The 21980-nt window shown below is 38.4% G+C and overlaps 1 protein-coding gene across 5 annotated transcripts in view; it reads right to left on the reverse strand.

Moving 5' to 3' along the window:
- diaph2 (diaphanous-related formin 2) overlaps window positions 1-19608 on the reverse strand; it is a 335124-nt gene extending 315516 nt beyond the window's left edge. For 4 of the 5 annotated variants that reach the window (XM_053878769.1, XM_053878771.1, XM_053878768.1 and 1 more), the window contains exons 1-4: window positions 19547-19608; window positions 18690-19045; window positions 7120-7152; window positions 5602-5778 (exon numbers count right to left, since the gene is read on the reverse strand). In XM_053878769.1, the coding sequence (XP_053734744.1) occupies window positions 5602-5778; window positions 7120-7152; window positions 18690-18773 (294 nt within the window). In that variant the 5' untranslated portion in view covers window positions 18774-19045; window positions 19547-19608. The remainder of the gene's footprint in view (window positions 1-5601; window positions 5779-7119; window positions 7153-18689; window positions 19046-19546) is intronic. The other variant, XM_053878770.1, reaches the window with a different exon arrangement.
- Window positions 19609-21980: the final 2372 nt, after the last annotated feature.

Below are 21980 nucleotides of genomic sequence, written 5' to 3' on the forward strand. Positions count from 1 at the left end.
AAATTGTACGTCATTAATAAAATTATGAATCAATAAATATAATAAAAATTTTCAAAATATCATGAAATATTTATCTTTTCCATAAACTCTATGTGTAAGTGTAAATGAAATTGGCTTCTTCCACCGCTGTGCTGCATAAAAAAATTCTAGCTGCCCTCTAGGGGGCGCTCGCGGCACAACCATGGGCCTCGGCTCTATGGTTAAGAATCACTGTTCTAGACGACACAGTTAAATTATTATATTGCTGCACCTTTTGAAAATGACAGTCGCTCCCAAATGCAATTCCAAAAGAGAGCAAATGTCAACATAATTTCATGTCAGCAGTGGAGCAATGATTCTCAACAGAAGTTCAGCTTAAGATTTTCATTGGGGCCAAACATTTAATGTCAATATTTGGAATGGACAAAAGTTTGTCAGAACGGTGACAGAATTGTGACCAAACTACAGGTAGATAAAAAACTCCAGGTGCAGTTGCAACATACACGGTCAAAAGTGAGCAGTGAAGTGATTTCTTTTTTTCATTGAACATGCTTTGGCACAAAACATTTTAAGAAATATCAATTGTTCATTAATAATTTTAAAGTTAAAGTAAAGTCTGTCTTAAAAACAATTTATAGCTTATTATTGATGGACTAGCAAACCTGGTAGACCGTTTGGTCTTTTTTTTCTAATGAAATCTATGCTCTCACTAATACTAGTCAGCACCTGGAAAGCCATAAAAGACCGCTTTCCATTCAAAACTCGAATCACCTTGAAAAGAAATAAAATGCAACTCTGAAGGTCCCAATTTTAGGAAATGCCATGGAGTAAATAGATTGAATAGATGAATAGAAAATATTTGAACCTAATTGGACACACACACACAACAGTTTCCAAAAATATGAGACCTTGGAAACTCATAAAACATGTTTTATTTGGGTAACTGTGCAGTGAATTAGCACGTTCAGCTGGCGTCAAGATATATGTTTTGCCTAAGTCAGATACTGGGCGGTTATAATTGAAGCTTGACAGAAAAGTGCAAGGGACATAGTCATACACTCACTGTAAAAGCAGTGACAAGAAGTATCGATGTTGTGCAATCAAATAAGAAAAGCAGGACGCGGCTTTATTTGCATGTAACAAGGAGTATGAGCTTTGAGCGACTCAAATTCAGCATCACAAAAGGGGTCTTTCATGTGTGAGACATCGGGGATAGAGCGAAGGCCGGACTGAGAACTAAAAGGGAAGGAATGACATGATGATTAGAATGGAGGGGAATGTTTATCAGATGCACTCTCACAAAGACATGGCCAGAATGGAAACATGAGAAGACAGTGAAGGCACAAAAACAACATCCTATTCAGGGTTTCTAATGAGGTAGTGATGCTGCCCTCTACTGGAAAGCAAAAAAAGCATGTGTCAGTTCCCTTAAGCTGGTTATATCTACTTGAGAACAGGTGTGCAAAAACAGGAGTTGCAGCCAAAAAGAAAATCAGGATTGAGCGAACAAGAACAAAATTCTTATTTAAATATTCAAGTACTCAATGTGTCCTCATTTTGTCACGCAATCTTAAAGTTTTTATGGCTAAAAGGAACAATGGGAAAAACGTGTATTTTATGAGAACTTAATCTGTGAGCCCTGCCTATTCACGGAATTAAATTAATAAAACAGAAGGATGGTGAGTGATGTTTTCATGCAGGAGTGAGGAATGAGTGGAGGGCCTGCAGGGTGGTAGTCAGGAAGCAAAGTGGTGTAATGAGCCCTCTGTGTGTTGTCCCTGAAATGATAAATGTTCTCTTATTAATGACACCCTCACAGAAGACATAAAAGTAGTTTGCGGGTATATTTAAATATGCTGCCTGTGTAAGGATGAGAGCTTGTGTTGTAGAGCGCAGAACATTGTTTTTCAATTTGAATCTGAACATTTCAGTGCTACTGTAAGTAATTGATAGCAGCAAAATAACAATGAATCAAAGAAGAAATTGATCATCTTCTATCCCTGTTTTCTATTTACTTGAACATGAAATGCAAAAGAATGGCTCACAGCAGCCTTTTCCAGTGCCTTCTGCAATGACCAATGACCAGCATCCGTAATGACAATTGTAATATTCAGACTGCTACAAAACAGTCACTTGCTAACTCAACAATTTTCCCTCACCCAAAGGAAATCATGCATGTTTCATGCCCTGCATATTTTGTCTGTGGAGTAACATTGAAAGTAATATTCTGAGTTCAAAATCTAGTCGATTTTAAAGTGTCATTTATTGAAATCCTCATGACATCCTATTGATCAATACCAAAGAAAAATCTTTTTTGTCAAAGATGATCTAATGTGTTCATCTTAATATGCAGTTCTAAAATGAGACAGCAAGACAGTCTTGAGTCTTGAAAGAGGAAAATAGTTGAACTGTGAAAATTATCCTGCTGTTAGTTTTAAGGAAGTGTTTTCTGGTGCTATTTTAATGATCTCAGTTTTGACGAGAGCATTTCACTCCTGCAGCGTTTGTCCCTAGAACATCAAGATAAGTGAAGACAGCACACTGGGACCTAGTGAAATGATGGCATTTTAACAGAATTTAACATCATTTTTACAAGAGAAAATACTTAATTTACGAGCATGTCTTTTAAAACCGAAAACAGCAACATGTTGAGTTTTCATCGAATCAGACTGTTTCCATCTCTGTTTCACAACCCTTTGATGACCCGTGAGTGGTATGCTATGTACTACCGAGGATTATAGTGGACAACAATTCGAGGAAAGAAAGTTTCAACTTCGTCATTAATGCACAGCTGGTGGTCAGACTAATATGGCATGGGTCACCCGTTCATTAAAGCTCAGCTGGGCATCTGACACTGCCGCATGTAGTGCCATAAAACAATAAATAACAGGAAGACAAACACAGCAACTAAAACACAGACGGGGACAACATGAAAAGAAATGACCACAAACAGGAGCTGAAGTGTCAATAAAAGCTTCAACAGCGAATGGCCACATTTCCGAGTTCGCTGAATGAAACAGACAAAGTTTGGAGCTACATGGGTTGATGACATGTCAAGGCCTTTTCACAAACAAAATGAGAATCCAAGTCAATGAGGAACTACAGTCAAATTATTAAGCTGCTCTACCTGGTTAACTCTGCTTTACTTACTCGCCCTGAAAATGCTTCTTTATGATCACAACGCACATAAATTGTCCTAAAAGCACACAGACAGTGCTTACCTCATAATAAAACACAGCATGCAATCTAAACAAAGAAACAACTTCCAAGATTCAAGAATTATTTCGTCAGTATGTTCACACGCCACTATTTTTGTTCAGGACAAAAAGGAAGTGTGATGACCTGGAATGTAACCCGGGCTGCAGCACTTAGCACTGAAGTTACCTCAAGTGCAGAAGTTAAGAGGCTCTTGCAATGAAATGGAGGATGTCAACAAACAAACAAAAGTTTTCTCTCCACTGCCACATGGAAGTTGTTTTGCTTTAGCAATGACGTACAAGCTGAACAGGTCAGTGATAAATCCTTCAACCTTCGAGAATCTATATGGAACTCCAGAACACCACCAAACTGTAGATGTGCCTCTCCACAAGTGTCTAGGCTGAAGCCAAGAGTGTAAACATAAGAAAGAAACACATTATATGGAAGAATAAAGAATGACATTTTAAGGTGAAAGGTTCTCACAATGTCACAAGGTTAATATACTTTTGATGAAATGCTTCATTGGAAGCATCGGTTTGATGGAATTGAATATTTTGAAAGGAGATTCAATACAGTGCACTTGTGTTTTACTTTGGGTTTAAGTCTGAACTGAACTGATGAAGCTTTGTACACAATGTGTATTGACTTAACATTTAGCTGTGTTTATTTCAGGCACCTTGACAGAGATACACTTATTAAGTAAGGCAAAACAATGTGTAAAGAATGTGTGAGAAACCCTAGTGTCATGCAAATGTAAGAATGCAATATTTAAAAACCTAAATTAACATAAGAACGTACCCCTCTGTTATTACAGCTTTGTCATACAACGTATCCTTGTGTGTTGTCATTTCATTTAATGACTTTAATCACACTCCTTGAGAGGCATGGTACATTGTGTCAAATGTCAAACCAGCAAACATGGCTTCTCTGTCGTCCAGCGCTCACCAAATTGAAGTCTGAGTTTAATGTCACACCACCATGAGCACAAACATAGTAATTGAGCAGTGAAGTGAGTGGAAGGGATGAGCAGCCAGGCAAGAAAACTGGGCGCTCAATGTCTGATGAAGACCAGGAGCGTTCTTCACATTGCTATTGCCCACGCAATAACAGCGATTGTATAAGGAGTAGCAAGAAAAAAAAAAGATACCACAGAGACACACACTCAAGAAACATCACCTATAATAAAACCAGACCGAAGCAACCTGCCTTGAGTAATTCAGCAGTGTGTTACAGAGATGGATTGAAAGCTTTTCGTTGGCATTTCAACCCACAAGTACACAAGGACAAGAACACATTTGCATAGCAATGGAGAAAATCACAAGTGTGACAGGGCTTAAATCGAAAGGATGAGAGCTCCAGTGTATGTTTAAGTTATCGGTTGATTTAGGATAAGATGAAATTTTGAATATTAATTGAATATAAGTCAAACAAAACTCAAATACAAACGACTCAGGCAGTTGTGCAAACAAAAAAATGAGAAGTTTTGTACTTCATTCTTTAGAGTAATTCTTTCCCTTTAGAGCGAAGAATTTGAAAACACAGAAAACAATCTTCTGAAGAGTGATCAAATTGATGCATTTTTGGATGTCTTGATTTGAGGATGTGTAGCTCAGACAAAAAAAAATGTATGTTCAATATTATTTTTTGGAAACCTAAAGAACAAATATACACCTTTGTAATCACATAGGCTGTGAAAAATCCATCATGAATTTTGTGGACTTGCTCCCAACATTGAACAGTTTGTTAACCAACTTATTATTAAAATCTATATTAGTGTGGCATTGCACTGTGATAATGTAATGCGGACAAGTGATCGAATATAAAGACAAAGATGAGATATCAGTGACTGACTCCTCGGTAGCTACATTAATGGTCTGAAAACATTTGCCATCTTTGACCATCACTGAAGCGGTTTATTCTTATGTGCTCAACAGAATTCCATTATAATTGTGTGCCTAACTGAGCAGTTACCTGCTGCAACAGGAAAAGTTCACTGTTGCGAAATTAGATATTCAGAATGAAAGTGAAAACAAGATTACTAACATCTTGTCACATAATCGTTATCAAGACAGGATTATTCTGTGAACTGATCTAACAGGGGAAGTCATGTAATCCCGTTTTACAAGACAGAATTTGGAGGTTTCAGAAGTGAGGCAGCAAAGCGGTAGAGCATGAGAATATGTGGGGTAAATCTGATCGAAAACTAGACCTGGAGTGCCATACATTGCCCTCACAGCAGCCAGGAGATTGTCTATTTATGCACCACTACATAGAGGTTTATGAATCAATTTGAGATTTCATTGGGGACCACTATATTACACATTCTGGGGCATTGGAAATAAAAGTGTCACCGAGGCCCACTGATGAGGCATGAATGAAAAAAAAAAAAAAAAAAAAAACAGAAAGAGACAGGGGAAGGCTTACCATCATCTTCTCAAAGAGGTCAATAATCTCCTTTTCCGAGAGGTTCATGGAGCGGTCATCAAAAAGTGGTTGTGGAACAGGCAGCTCTGACTGAACGGAGAGGGGGTCGGTAGGATGCTGGATCAGGGGCTTTTCCTTCTTCATCCCAACTTTTCTGAAGCTGGTGATGCGATCACGCTGGAAGGAAACAGAAGGTGTGGGATATTAAAATCAATGACTTGAGACTAGTCAATTTAGTTTCAGTGGAAATTTATAACTGGGCAAATGTGTGATGAAGCAAAAAGGGCAATTACGGACTTCAAAAAGTGAGCTTGCTGCTTCCACGTACATTTTAAGTGAATATTAATTTCAAGAAAGTTTAACTAATTGACCATGAAGCCATTCTTGTCACTGCATGAAAACACTTGAGTGTGTTTGATGTGTTGAATGTGTCACAACTAGGATACCCAAGGTGTGGTACTAAAATCCAAGAAACTATACTTGGAAGTGTACGATACCAGTCAACATGCGTTACTGCAAAAGCCTACTAAGAATAAAGGATTTGAGATGCTAGCCGAAGGAGTACAAATCCTTATACTGCTAAATTTGTTAATAGTTGGCAACATCCGATTATGATACATAGTGAAGTCTGATAAGTTTGATTCATTCAGCAGAAAAACTGATACTGAGTACAGTAGATGCACATTCCATACTGCACATAATGAGAATTGGACTCACTAAAGTGGCTGTATTAAGTTTTTCACGACTTAAAAAAACTTTAAAATAAGTACTTAATCAACGAATGTACAGTTATGGACCAGAAATGTAAAAAAAAACCTGAAAATTTTAGTTATTTGTCATTGCAGTGGCTCATCAAACCCTTTTTCTCATATCCAATTTGGAGCATGAGAGCAATAAACTGTGGATCATTTGTTTTGGACAGCAGGACAGGACACACTTTTGACATAGTCAGAGAATGAAATCCACCCTTACCTGGGATTACTTTTACACATTCGTTACCTTTGGTCTTGACATCAACATCACTCATCAGGAGATATTTTTGTTAAAAATGTGACATTTCATCATAAGATATAAACTGTGCAAGTTATAAGAACACAAGACTCACATGCAACAAATGTTAGTCATACGAAGCATACAGTATTAACACATGCAAAGACAAACAGGGTAGTTCTGAATGGATCAAATTTGCAAAAAGCAAATTGGAGCAACCACAGAATTCATGAATCAATATTCAAGAATAAAAAAAAGGCCACTTGTGGAACGCAGCACACAAAAATAGGGGCTCTGTAGCTGTGTCTAATAATGTTTGAAGAAAAAATAGCTGTGAAAAATGCAGCTGTAAATGTGATACACTAAAAAAAAATAAATTCATCTAAAAAGCATACAATAATCTACTATGTGATTCATTTGCTTTCAGTTCATTTGATCCATTCACTTATTTCTAAAAAAAAACGTGCCATGAAGTCATGAAAGGATGAGTGATTTAAAAATACAACAAAACCAAACCAGACACCTTACCATATCATCAGCCAGAGTTTTTATGTGTATGTTCTGTAAGGGAGGGTACAGTGTAAATGACAGAAAATGAAAGCGCCCCAAAGTGCACAGTTGGTGATCCAGCTCATATGCGTCACATGTACAATGTGTCCTGGATGTTTCTTGCTTCCTGGTGAGAGTCACAACTGAGATGTGAAAAACAGCCATGAATAATGACTAGGCTGCAGAGTACCCAGTTTATTCTCCCAGTTTTGATGCATACAGGAACATTGTGCATGAGCATATGACTGAAATAAACCCATTACAACCAGTAATAAGGTTTGATTGTTGGCAAGCAAAAATGAACACCAGGTGTATACATTTAAGTGTATCCAAGTTAACAGGAATATCAACCACCATTATTCCCACAACCACAAATGAAGCAGCATAAAGTGTGAAATGTTGAATTGAACAACAGAGCATCTCTTGACAATACAGCAGCCCAAGTCTATTCGTATGACAGAAAAATATTGCAAAAGTCGGACACTTACTGCAATGCCGGCTGAACGCACAATAGTGCTTTTGAGTCTAAGATTCACTATTTGTTATTCATTTTTGTCAAAGAATAAGGGAAAAGAAGAAATTGAAAGAACAGATAGCACCCAGAAGTTAAGTCAGTCCAAATCTCAAACAACAAGTCCTTTATTTCAGGTATGCACTATGATGCGATGATGCTGTTGGCAGTGTGTCTCCAATTGTAGGGGTAAACCATGTGGTGGCGCACTTATGTTTTGTTCTTGAAGTACAATTTCATGTCATTTAGCTTGATTCACAGTTCCGTCAATTCAAGCTCAGTCATGTAAGATACTGTACAAAATGACAAATCACAATATGGTACATATGACTGTCACCCCCTCATCTTAAACCCAACCACTCTTTTTGGACACCAAAAATGCCATGGATGGGGTGACACTGAATTGCCTAAAGCATCAATATGCCAAAGGGATCAGCGTAAATAATGGACACTGAAGTCCACTTGATGAGTGAGACTGTGTTGGTTCCAGGAAGTTGAGGGTTTGTCTAGAAATCGCAACAAAGTAGGGAAGGCCTTTGTACCTAGCTAGTCAGGATTATCATGTTCTTTTGTCTTTATATCTGTGTCTAATGCAATGTAAAAAAAAAACTAAATTCAAGGGAACAGTCTATCCATCAACCATTAACACAAACTCCACAAAGAAAAGCAATGCAGTTTGTATTGTCGATGCCAGTCTCGGAACGGCTACAGCTGTAGGCGTGACGCAAAGCGAAGGACAGCATCTTAAAAACACCTCAAATGGGGATCAGCAACAAAAGTGCCAGATGCTGTGGCAGGTGGCAGAGAGGTACTAATGAGTGGAGAGGTGTGCGGTGGAGATGGTCTGAAAGCCTGCCTCCAGCAACGGCTTTCACCATTCTAATCAGGAAAATACTGACACCGGAGCAAGGGAACGGGGCGACTCTCACCTTTACCTCCCTCAGTGCATCAGCTGTCGCTCTGGGCAGCAGCAAAGACACTGAAACTGGGATATCTATCACTTGCTTCTGTTAAAAGAGCCGATCAACAGTTTGGGGGTAAAGCAGTAAACCAACAGAAAACAAAGCTTGAGTTTCAGTGAGCTTTTCGCACAATAATAAATATACAGTCCCCGGGCCTCGCACGCAGTATGTCTTCCCATAACATCCATATTTTCTACTTTACTATTTGTTTAATCATTCATGACCTCTAACATCGCCGCAGGACTCCAAACGGAATCTGCACAGCTCCAAATCTGACAAGAGCAACAACTTTTCCCATTTGTAACTTGGAGCGCATGTCTCATTAAGCTCAGCATCCTCTCACAGTCCAGATCAGTGTGAAATAATGACTGATTTCAAAATAGACTACTTAAACATTTTCTAATCTATTTAACAACAATCAAACCACTGTTTGGTTAATTGCCTTGACTCGAGGGCCTTTCCTCACCCATTATCTCTGCAACATCGCAGCAACGCAATTTCACATTGAACAATTAAGCTGGTGTGTCCTCCGGGCATCGCCAGTTTATTAAAGTGAACTTTTTTTTTTTTTTTTTTTTTTATCGTAATAAATGTTTATAGCCAAACACATATTACTCTAAATAACCTAATCAAATTAGCTCTGGGTCCCTCCTTAATCAAATATGATTATGACTCCGTGCGGATGCTAAAAGAATTAAAGCACGAAGCGTCACCCCACAACTTGAGGCTCTTTAGCATTTCAACTTTATAAATGAATGAAACTGTATTAATTCAGCACATCATATTAACTTATCTGTCTTGCTGCTCTCAGTATTGCAGCAGGTGCCTGGAGGCATATTAAAAACTTCCAGCAAGAGGGACATGGCTATTTTGGGTAAAAACAATTTGTGATATTCGCACTCCATCGCACATGTATTTAAGTTCCAGTACCTGCTATTTAACTAGGCCATCTGTATGATGTCATTCTGAGTCACTCACTGGAACTTTTATCACAACTTGCTGCAATTGCACCGTTAAACGAAATGCAGAGAAGATTGGGTTTCACTTTAATTAGCTCTAATAATAAAACAAAATCCAATTACTTCACATGCTGGCAATTAAGGCTTCCACTGGCAATTCACTTTCTTCAACTTTGTTTAACTTATAACCAAAATTTTGGAAGAGTACTGAAACGTTTCTGCTCTATTTCAAATGATAAACACTTCCATACCGCAAACGGACAGATCCGCAGACATGACTACGACTTAAATGTGGTATTAATGAATGATGAGGATGAATGACAATGACAACAAAGAAATGAAATGTAAAACCAGTATATGAAACAACTGCAAAGACTTGATAACAGTACAATGAATTTGAGGCTCAGTTTTGAGAAGTTAAATCTGTCTCCAGTCTGCAGTGGTCCTCACGCAGGCAGTCTCTTCAAATGTTCGGTCAGAATGAATGACTTGAGATCAACAGCATTCATGATGACTTTTATCTCTAAATGGTTGCTTCCACTTGGTTTAAATACATTTGATCATGTGAAGTGTCATCTGACCATTTTTCTGAAAGCATGGCAGCTCTCATTTATGCTGTGGAGGTGCACTATACTTGTTTAAATGTAGCGGAAACCTGGTTGATTGTTTTTGTTTTTAATCCTAGATGGTTACGGACAAAAACTAAACCCTGCGTTTCCTCAAGACAAACATCAGAACGGTCCTATCAAAATATGACTTAAAAAATGCCTGACATTCATTCGAATCATATTGTTGACCTATTAACCATATATTTGTATGTTACTCTTTCATATCTGTGTATAAATCTAAAACTCACATACCAGCATTTATTTAAATCTGATCAACTGTATATAAGCACAAGACCAACAAAGTTTTTATTTTATTATAATATCCAAAGGAGTGGAGACTGCATTCATAAATAACCTGCCCAAATCAGTATTTTACAGACATTTAGTATAACATCTAACTACGTGTACAGGTGTGCAATATTAACTTAATATTTTAACATACCCTGTGATCAGTATATCAGTATTTATTTATCTTTGAAAAGCTTGTCGGTACACACAGATTACAACCATATTTACACATTCTCAGGAGCCAGCACCAATCCATATTCGCATTAACATTAACCTTAGTGCCAAAACCGACGTCTGCCAGTGCTTTGCATCAACTTTGCTCCAATAATTCTAGCTCAACAATAAATGTCAGAAAACATCTGGTACAGATTGAGGTTGAGTCGTCAACCTCATCTATATTCAGACTTGTTTTAACATTCTGGGGTTGCTTCCAAAAAGCTTGTATTACTTTTATGAATGAATTCGCAGTCTAAAATCAATCATGACTCGTTGTTCCTCACAAGTTCGCGATATTGCAAGTGTTACAAGCTGAATTGATGGAAATTGATCTGTGCATTTGCATCATAAAACCGACTTTTTCGACTGGGGCAGCAAGGTCACAATTGTGGTTAGAGCTTTTCACCATTACAAATTGTGATCGACTACCCAACCAGCTCGAGAAGAGCACTACAGCACAGAAGGTAAGCCAGCTTGTATTGTCAGTTCTGCATTGCATACACAGGACTGAAATGTCATTACTCGGCAGCTCGTGTAGTGACATATACAACATTACACCATGTATAAAATACAACAGAAACAACAAAAAAATGTGCCACGTTAACAATGATAGTGCAAGTTCAGAACAAGGTTGGTCAAACAATCGAGGGCTTGCGAAGGTTAGAAATACTCCCAAAGAAGAGGTCAAATTATGTTTTCTTTTTGTCTTTATTTATTACCAACACATCAGGAATATTATGCACCGTTTTTAATCACACTTGCTTAATATGTTTTTCTTTCAATATAAATCCAATAACTTAAGTTAAATATAAAGGAAAAATTTCCACAAAAATACATATAATGAACTTTCTCACATTTAGAAGACCTTTTAGTTTTTAGGTCAATGTTTGATCCTAAGAGCACTTATTTACATTTTTCTTAAAACAAAAAGCCTGAAAGAGAGCGCACACAAACAAAAGCCTGACTGGTCGATGAAAGGCTTTATACTTGATGGGCAGACCATGTGACAGCAGAGAGGCAGAACTTCCCTCCAGCCATTCAAGTATCCAATGAAAGCAAGAAAATTGTATCGAGCCCAAGCCATTATGTGTCTGTGTGGGCTTTTGTGTACGATGGGGGTTAAGTGAGTCAGTAAGAAACAGATTGGCATATAGATGCTCCTTCATGATCACTTCAATGTGAGTTAACACAAAAACCTGAACACAAAATTATCTAAACAGATCATCAGCCCGTACAAATCATGTCCAGGTCACAGCTATGAATCTGGTGGTTTCCTCTGGTGTGTAGCTAAAGCATTCTTAACCACTTCCTCACCCAACTTCCTGAATGCCATTAAAACACTCGCATGTGGTGGGCTTCCTGTCTCTCATGTCAACTTAACACAATTGTGGTTATTTTCAATCGCTGACACACAGAAAAAAAATGCAGCAGCTTGTAAAATCAGAATCAGGCCACTTCATGGAGACCAAGAATATAGCTGTCTAGGATTAATAAAACGGGTAGGAAAAAAGTATGTAAAGTATATATATATATATATATATATATATATATATATATATATATATATATATATATATATATATATATATATATATATATATATATATATATATATATATATGTATATGTATATATATGTATATGTATATATATACATATATATGTATATGTATATATATGTATATATATATATATATATATATATATATATATATATATATACACATATACATATATATACATATACATATATATATACATATACATATACATATACATATATATACATATATATATACATATACATATACATATATATATATATATATAGCACGCATTTGTGTAGACTTGAAAAAACTGAACATATATATTTACATACATACTGTATATGTGTGTGTGCTGTCATCTGAAATTTCTTCCCCATCATCTGCTTAGCTCACAAGATGTGGAGCAGATATCCGTAACATTGGCTCATCTCAAAGAGACGCACAGCAATGAGCCACGCTTTCAGCAGTTCACCATACATATTATGCGCGGAGTTACATCACTCCAATCATGGGCAGTATTTATGGTAGATGTGAGACACTCAAACACAATCAGCAATAACAATAAAAACAGTAAAGCAGACAGATCTCAGGTTTCAGTTCGGACCAATATCTATGTCTAATATATATGTGCATCCGTATTTAACGCACACTGAAGGAGAAAGAGAAAGTTTAGAGCTTGTGCCAAAAGTGTGTTTCAACATGTGGATCGAAAATGTAGCTGCAGAAAAATCTTATTTCAGACATTTGATCTACAGCATTAAGGTTAAGCAGTAACAGTTCTATGAGCTTGACACTAAAAGCATAAATAATGTCCACAGGGCTATATGGAATAACCATTAAAAAAAGTGTTTGTTAAGATCATAACATAAGTTTCGCTTGAACCATGGAAAATAAAGCTGTGATTAGCAAAATACGACAAAATCGTACTGTCATTTTATACTATCATACAACTAAAATGTGATTTCTCATGCAGACACTCATCTTACTTTGGAAATGCACATTGTTTTGTGCAAATGGATTCTCTAAGTGATGTAGCGATCACTTGCTGCAGTTGTCCATGTGTTTAGCCAGCTTTATAAGAATTAACACCATAATTCAGCATATTCAGAATCTCAAAAAATAAAATTGCCGCAGCAAACAGAGAGAATTCAGTCTTGTTGTCATCATTCAGTGCCTAATTGAGTTTAAAAAATGTCAAGTTTTTCCTATTTCCTCAAGGTCATTCTGCATAGACATGGATCGAATGGCTTTTAGTACAAAAACGATAAAATCTGCGAAGGTTTTGTTACCTTTATAGCCATGATTGCAAAACTTATTCTGAATTGCAAAGCTTGACACGGGAGTCCAAATTAATTAACATCATGTATGGTCAGATTTTAAGAGGCCAAGGCTCAGTGGATTGGAAGCGCTATCACTAAACCTGCCGAAGGACAAGTAGAAACCAATTTTGAGCTAAATTGTGAAAATGCAGAAGAGGTTGTTGAAAAATTCTTAACTGAGTGCGAATCAATATACGTTTTTTTTCATTGTCACGGCACTTTTTAAAGTTTTGCTATTTTTCCTTTACAGCAGCGTAAAACAGTCTTCCCAGACTAAATTAATGTCATTTGAAGACACTGCACTTATCTAAGTGACGCCCATTCTTCCATCTTTGGCTGCATTATTCCTCTAATTTCTTTAGCTTGGTGTCCCTGTTCTCATGTACTGTAAGTTTTGTGTTTTCAGTGTCAAAGATGATCGCACCAACCATCCTCGGGAGTGTGCTTCGTGAATAAACCTGCCCAGCCCTCCCTTCAAGCAAAGTACCGTCAATTGCCGCTGAGTCAATACCATCCTAGTCAAACAAGAAAGAGTCCTTCTAACTTCACAACATTACGCATGTCTGTGAGGTTCAACTGAAGTGTCCACACCAGACAACAGTTGTTATAGAACACTATTTTAAAACAGTGTTTTTCAGCAACCACATTTTCTTTTATAATAGTTTATATAGAAAGCAATACAAGCAGGAGTGGTGAGACGATCATCTGTACACATAGTGAATGATAAGTGAACATAAATGACCTTTGCGATACGGATGGCTCTTTTAAGATAACATAATGAGAGGGAATGCCCAGGGGCAACAAACTCCAAACATCTTGCTGACATAAAGACATCACCTGACGGAAGTTAGGTTGCAATTCTAAACCTTTTCCCTCATTTTTCCTTCTTGTCTGAGGCACACATTGGATTACATTTGTAAAGGACGCTGACTGATTTCCTCCTGACCTGAAATTTTTTATCACTCTGAAGAATACTTGCATTACTTGCAGGTAAACCACAGACGAGAGATCAGGAGATGCTCATTGTTGGTGGTGATTTATTTGAGCAAGAACTGCAGCGAAGAGATTCTCGTAAAAGCAATGGTTTAGAGTTCAAAGAGGGGAACTGAAACCTCATATATTAAGGCGTGATTAAGTCAGATGATAACTAATGCTAAGTTATGGAGTGTGGTAGCTTCAGAGGAGTGGTGTGGAACTACTCTTGATATTTTCAGTCAGTGCACGAAAATGTTATTTACATTGATTTTTCAGATGAGTATGAGTACACAAATGAATGTAAATGCTTTGACTTTCCTCGGACAGTTAAAGTGGTGATCTGTCGGTTTTATTCTGGGGTTAACTGTGGGTGTGATACGGTGAGTCACAACAGAGAGCGTGTCTGAGTGTGCAGAGTTGTTTGCACAGCAGCTCTGATAACAAGCGGTGACCAGAAACGAGTGCACTAAATAGATATTATGACTACCTGTGTCCATCTACGCCCCAGTAGACACTTGTTTACATGGCCACGGTGGCAATAATCCGGTGTCTACAACCTCGGTGACGTGAAAGTGAAGCACTGCCTCAGTGCCCTCAGAATTATCACACAGTGATGAAAGGGCCCCAGACATATTGGGATAGAAAGTTCATGTTTGATTCAGGTTTGAAAATAAGGTTTGTTTCAAATAGTTAACTTGGAGTTTGGACTGACCTCTGAGTTCAGCATGTTTGTCAACTAATCCATGATACTTTTGTTTCAAGAGACTGGCCTTTAATATAGAGAAAGTGCGAGAGAGCGACTCAAAAAATACACTGAGGAAGACTGTGAGTAAGACAACGTCTGTGAGGATCAGACGCATGTCCTGTCATGACACACCTGAACAGCCAAGTGAAAGTAGTTTACGGTTTTCAAATCGTCCATTTTGTTTCAAGAGTACTATGCAGCTTTACCTCACTTTAATGCTTAGTACAACTTATTTACTTATTTATAGGGGTGTAAGAAAATATTGATATGCTCAAATATCGCAATATTTGATGCAGGATAATGCATCAATATTTTTTCTGAAATATTGTGATACATGATTGTGTGACACTGTCTTGATATTTTAATATACTGTATGTCAATATATTTATATCATTATTTGATACATCGATACTTGGATATGCTGCAGAATTAGTGATGTGTTTATTTGTGACATGTTTAATTCTAATAAATGTCTAAAATGTTGATGAAGGAAACTGTTCATCCCTCTGTTTGACTGCGATCTAAAAGTCTACCTTGACAGACATTATAACAATAAACTTGTTTTCACGCACATAATATGGTACTGCATTATCTGATTTTCCTCCCTTAAAATGGTGGTTATTATATTTTATTGGATATTTCTTACATATCGCGATATGTATCGTATCAGAAGATACCTGCTAATACACAGCGCCTACTTATTTAGCTTTTGCACAGCACTCAGATGAAAGTGTTAGTGAAGTGAAGTGAAGTCAGGACTTTCTCAAGACTGCCATACTTAGCTTTTTTTCTTTTTCAGGGAAATGGTGATCTACATGATGGCTTTAGCATCACATGACCACTGAAAGCACATTTAGATGAGTTCTCAGTAAATTAGTATGCGTCATTGAGTTCCAAAATAGGAAACACAGAGCCATACCGTTTATCTATTTGCATATACAACATGTGCCATATTACCACTCCAGGGAGCAGCATGTTTCTACATAGGACAGCAATCTACATGTCAGCCACCTCACCCCGCGGGTCTGTGTGACATCATCTTCTACTCTGGAACGCAGATAGCAAATATTTTCCCCTGTTGTCAAACCAGATTCTTTAAAAAAGACCACAAAACAACTATGCCAAGTATTCCAACAGTGCAAGTGCAACTGAAGGCTGCAGAAATGTGAAGTTCCTTAACACGTGCAATGTCTTTAGTTATGTTGAGTAAACAACTGTATGCCGTGGGACTGGAGGCCAAATGGTGATGCTATGATGTAATCCTGACCGGTGGCTTGTAATGCAAACAAAGGGCTTTCACTGTTTCTCCTCCAAAAACTGGTTTCACGGTCGCTGAATGTCAACATGCCTAATCTTAGCTATGGTTTGAACAAACCATAAAAGACATAGAGGGCAACTTAGAATTTAAATGGGGTGTTTTTGCTGTATTTGGATCCAGATTAAATTCACTTAAGTCTTCCGTTTGAAAAATATGCACACTACCTGTACACCTCCATATATGGTGATGACTGAAACTGGTCAAGAACGCATCCATGTCTAACCTTTTTTCTCACGGTTAGGAGCTGCATTAACTCAAACATGATATAGAAGAACTTCTCTCACATTTGTTAATGCATCTATACATTAGAAAAAACAAACAAAAAAGACAAATCACAACTCCAGCCGTGAGATGAATAATGACTTCCTCTGTCAAACTGAGATTTCTTCCGCTGCTGAACAGGCCACTTCTTCTCACTCGCTGCTTGCCTTTGGAGGATTGTGCAACACATGCAGAGCCCAGAGACCACTACGAGGAACCAAAAGCGAGCTCTTATATAAACAGCAGGGGCTTTTGACTGATCAGCCAAGTCACAATATTCTGGCATGATCCACTTTGTGAAACATTTCAGGGCTAAGCAGATGTGTATGTCCAATAAGTAGCAGACTGGTGTTAGAATTTGTCACGACTACACCCATGAAGCTCATGCTGCGCTGTTCAGTTTACAGAGGCACTTCCTGTCTGTCTGTCGGTCTGTCACTTTTCCTCAGCTGAACATTGCTAGACCACAACAAGTGATTACGTCTTTAACGCAGCTGCAGCTTTAAGCTCGACCAGCATTTCATAGCTAAGGAGAGCAAGACCTTGCCTAGTCTCCATATGTTAATTATTCCATCCAACAATTTCAACGGCAACATTGGAACAATTTTACAACTCTATTGAACCCTTTCAGGCACATAAGTTAGATTAATAATTTAGTGTATTCAGAGTGATTCTCAAGAGGGAACGCGGGCTACAGATAGTAAATGCCTTGCCGCAACTTAAACACACTGGCAACCCATCAGTGTAATATTAGAAAATGGATGTGGTTGAGTGCGCTAAAGTAAACATGATATCAACAGTGTTTGTTTTTCCAGCAAATTGCTACTGCAGGGGCTTCCAGTCATCAAAAAGAGTATATAATTTTCACTGATTTTTATATCCCTGGCTATGCGTATCTCAAGGTATCAAAACATGCAATGCTTCATGACTCCAAAGCTTCAGTCTTCCTTTATAAATAGTATTTAAAAGGGTTAAAAGCCAAGAGACTGTGGTCAGAATAAACATGAGATGCTGTAACATGTGATATTTGCTTTCCCATGCTGTTCAGTGTGACTAAAGTGCCTCCTGGAGCAAAACCTTAGACCTCACTCATACATCCACGAATATGTCAACTTAACAATCATACAAACATGTTCGCACTTGAAGTGGGATTGATATCTTAAACAAACCGTTAAATCACAGAAGACCTGACAGGGCTGTCACTAATACAAAACATCCACACCTGCACAATAATGATACAACTTGAAATAGATTTTGAGAAATTCCGATGAAGGATGGGTGGAAAGAAGTTGACTTCAGTTTGTATTTGTGTAACCGCTGTAAAGTTTCCACCATTTTAACCACGAGGAAAGGCAGTAAAAACAAAAAGGACATCTAGGGTAACCAAATGGAAAGTAGTGGTGACAACAAATGGTTATCACACCTACAGTGACACCAAGCCACTAAACTTCTACTCTGGTTGGTGTGATAGGCCAACTGTCACATAGGAGAATGCTCTTCATGGGACTTTCAAAGGGATATATTGACAAGATCATCACATGATTCACTAAGTGCAAGGCAAAGCACTCAAGGACTGAAACATTATCTCCATTGCACAGCTCAAAATACTATTAGCTGCGCTGTATTAGGATACATTAAATAGTAATAACAACACATCAATAAATGTTTCGAAACAATCTAAACAGATGGAGTGTTGTTGCAGTAGTTGGTTTCACCTGTACTTGGACTGCTAAAATAAGAAGTAAAATATCTGGCCATTTCTAGAGAAGCCTTCATTTTTAAGTTTGGTTGCATCAACTTACTGCAGAAGGCTCCCACACAGAGATAAATATACACCTACCAGCTTTTTGTTTTTGCCCTCATCCTCGTGGGATTTCTTTTTAGAGGGCTTATTCGGATCCTCCCCGCCACTGGCTTGATCCATGGTGACCTAACGGTGGTTCCCTTTTTGGTGAACAACTTAAAACTCCTTCAAAGTTCTCCAAAAAAATCGTCCAAAAATTTCAAGCACATTTACAAGAGGACCAACCCAACTTAGGTCTTTCCAGATCCCATTCCACCAAAGCGAATAGGTGAGATTCCGATGAGTAATATCCAAATGGGAGCTAGTTTCAGAAGTCGAGGTGTGGTTGGATGTGTGGGTCCAGATGTCCTCACAGCTCGGCGCGAAGTCTCGCACAGCGCCGGTAAAAGCTCCTGTGAAATTAGCAAAAGGGGATGAGATTGTAATGACTCTTGGGCGTTGTGTTGTGAAAATGTTTGTCTTTGCACGTGTTTTTCCTGATCAGCTTGACTTCAAGCACAGCGGGATTCCAGTGTCGAAATACAGTGAAACGAATGTAAACAAATCCCATTATTATGGTTAATACTAAGTGTCCCGTTCAGAATTCAAAGAAAGTCATAATAGTAACCAGCCAAAATGGTTTCATTCTTCCTCTTTAGTGCAGACAGCTTCATCGGATGGGACATGTGTGATCATAGTTTATGAAAATAATGCCAATAACCAGCAAGAGGGATTCACCGTTGTTCTTTTTTCTTTCAATACTTTGCAGTGCTGGACAGTTAGCCATGCTAGCATTAATAGACAGCCATTATCGACGTCAATATTGTCCTTTGCATTTACCGAACATACTACAATGTACCGGTAAAGGCCATATTATAAAGGAAATAAATGAAAAATTTACAAAGAAAACTCACCAAAATCACATCCAAAGCTTACTCTCGCAACCGAACGTGAATGCCAGGCCCACATTAGGAACATCCCACTTCGTTCTAATTGGTCAACAGATGACGCCAGGAAGCAAGACTCAAGCGCCGATTGGTTACATCTGATAGCTGTCAAAAGGCTGGCGTGGCGTTGAGGGGGCGGAGCTCTTGGTGACGCAAGGGTCAAGCCGATTTCACAGCAAGTGGATTGGCTGTGTGTAGATCTACAAATAATGTGTGCTGAAATTCCCAGCGAAACGCAGCGGCAACAATAGGCTCCCTGTTCACACACCCTTTGGGCGTTGTGACTGTAAGTAAGTAAAGTAAGATGGATTTACATATCGTCTAGGCAACACGCCAAATACAATATGTTGTCAAAACAAATGACAAAATAACTTTTTTAAGGCAAAACATTATAATTGATTATTATTATAATTATTAAGATTATTAAGAAGATTGGTCAGTGATTTCTTTTTTGGTATTGAGACAGATTAATATTGATATTAATTGATGACAAAATGTTCAGACACCTCCCCGGCTCCACTGCTGATCACAAGCCTCATTAACACACAGGAACCTCTGAGGATTCACACTTGCAAAACTATGCATTTGAACTTTTTGGTGTAAATAAAAGCCCATTCCGATGTCCAGCTGAAAAGGCCGTTGGGAAAAAAAACAGCAACACCGTTGCTTGGCGGTTTCTCGGCTCAAACACAAATATGAAATGGGAAATAAGACGGAAATGAGATATGAAGTGTAAGCAACTGACACACTTTTTGTGGTCTGCTGCTGCTTTGATGGGCACCACAAACGCAGATGCAGTTCAGGCTGGTGAAGCAGAAAGACCCAGATCAGAATGAAGCTGTCCTTAACAGCGACAGCATTATTGACAGAATACTACACTTCTCTACACTCATTTATTGAGAACCTCTGGTACGTGGCCCAAGTTTGATGTTCCTTGATGTTTGATGTGAAGTTTCAATGTGAACTGAGAAGTCTAGTATTTTGTCATGGGTATACTGCCATACTTGTTTTCACCCATCCCAGATATATTATACAAAAAACAACACCTCATGAGCACCATCACATCCATGAATCCATTGAGTATCTTGAGAGCAGTCCTTAAGATTGGTAAATGTCAACTTATTACAAGCATCACAACATTGCCAATAACATTCAAGAGCATCTTGATGTTCTCCAAGATGCTCCTTGAAGTTCTACTAAATAAACTAGTTTCAAACAACATGAACCCAACAAGACTAATTAACATTTATCAATTACTGTTGTTCCACTTCCACCTCAATTTATGAGGGTTGAGAAGACACTCAGCATTTTCTGTAGTTCTCAGTAATATTGTTGAGGGCTGTTTCATCCTAATCTGGCTCTTCTCCACTTCTCCAGCCTTAACTGCATCTGTTGTGCTCTCCCCTGATGCAGCAGCAGAGGCGAACATTTGATGGCACTGACCAAGTGTCGGTTGCTTTTGTTTCATATCTTCTTTCCTTCTATTTCCTCTTTACTATAAAACTGTCAGGCAAGCGTGTCAGCTTTTTTATATGAAAATGCTGGGGTTTCTCGCAGGGAAAACATCACCATACATGCTGCTAAAGCACTGGGGTGAACCCTGAGAGTCCAACTGAGGTGGGCTATTGAGCCATTGTACTGTCGCTCATTCAACTACAAAACTACAGAAAGAAACACGAAACAGAGGTCAGGCTCAGGGGAAGATCCACAAGGATCTGGCAGATACCACAGTGAGAAGCAGCCATTGGCAATAGCAGGTTGAGGAGTCACCAGTTCGACACATACAAAGATCTGATCAGCCTGGTTTAGACTTCAACTGACTTAATTGTCATTCAATATGATGCAGGTATATATGGAACAAGATTTAATTCCACAGGCTTGTAGTGGATATGCAGTTCAAAATGGTAAAGTGAAAAATTAGGTCATAGTATTGTTTTTAATAAGCGCACATGAGTGTTTTGTCCATATTTATGAGTTAAAAAGCCTTATTACCTGGGAGACAAAGCTGTTGCAAAACCTGGTGGACCTGCACCTGGCCCTCTGTGACCATAAGGTACTCGGCTGATGCTGTGTCCTACATGACATCCACCCCCCCCACCGAGTAACAAAGCCCTATTGTTGTGGTAAGCATGTATGTATAATCGCATGGACAGCTCACGGGGAGACGTTTGAAGACAAAGTCAGGGACGCCAGGCTCGGGTGGTTTGGACACATGGTGAGGAAAGACAGGTAACCTGCTGGGTGCAGATGCTAGAGCTAAAGATATGAGAAGAAGAGGAAGATAACCAGTGAGACTCATGGATGCAGTGAACAACGCCATGTTGATGATCTTTTCATGTTGCCATGATGCTCAGGGAAGATGAGATAGTGCCTGAGAAGGAAGCAGACTTGTTGTGGAGAC

This window comes from Synchiropus splendidus, chromosome 11 (genome assembly GCF_027744825.2).
Source record: "Synchiropus splendidus isolate RoL2022-P1 chromosome 11, RoL_Sspl_1.0, whole genome shotgun sequence".
NCBI classification, from domain to species: Eukaryota; Metazoa; Chordata; class Actinopteri; order Syngnathiformes; family Callionymidae; genus Synchiropus; species Synchiropus splendidus.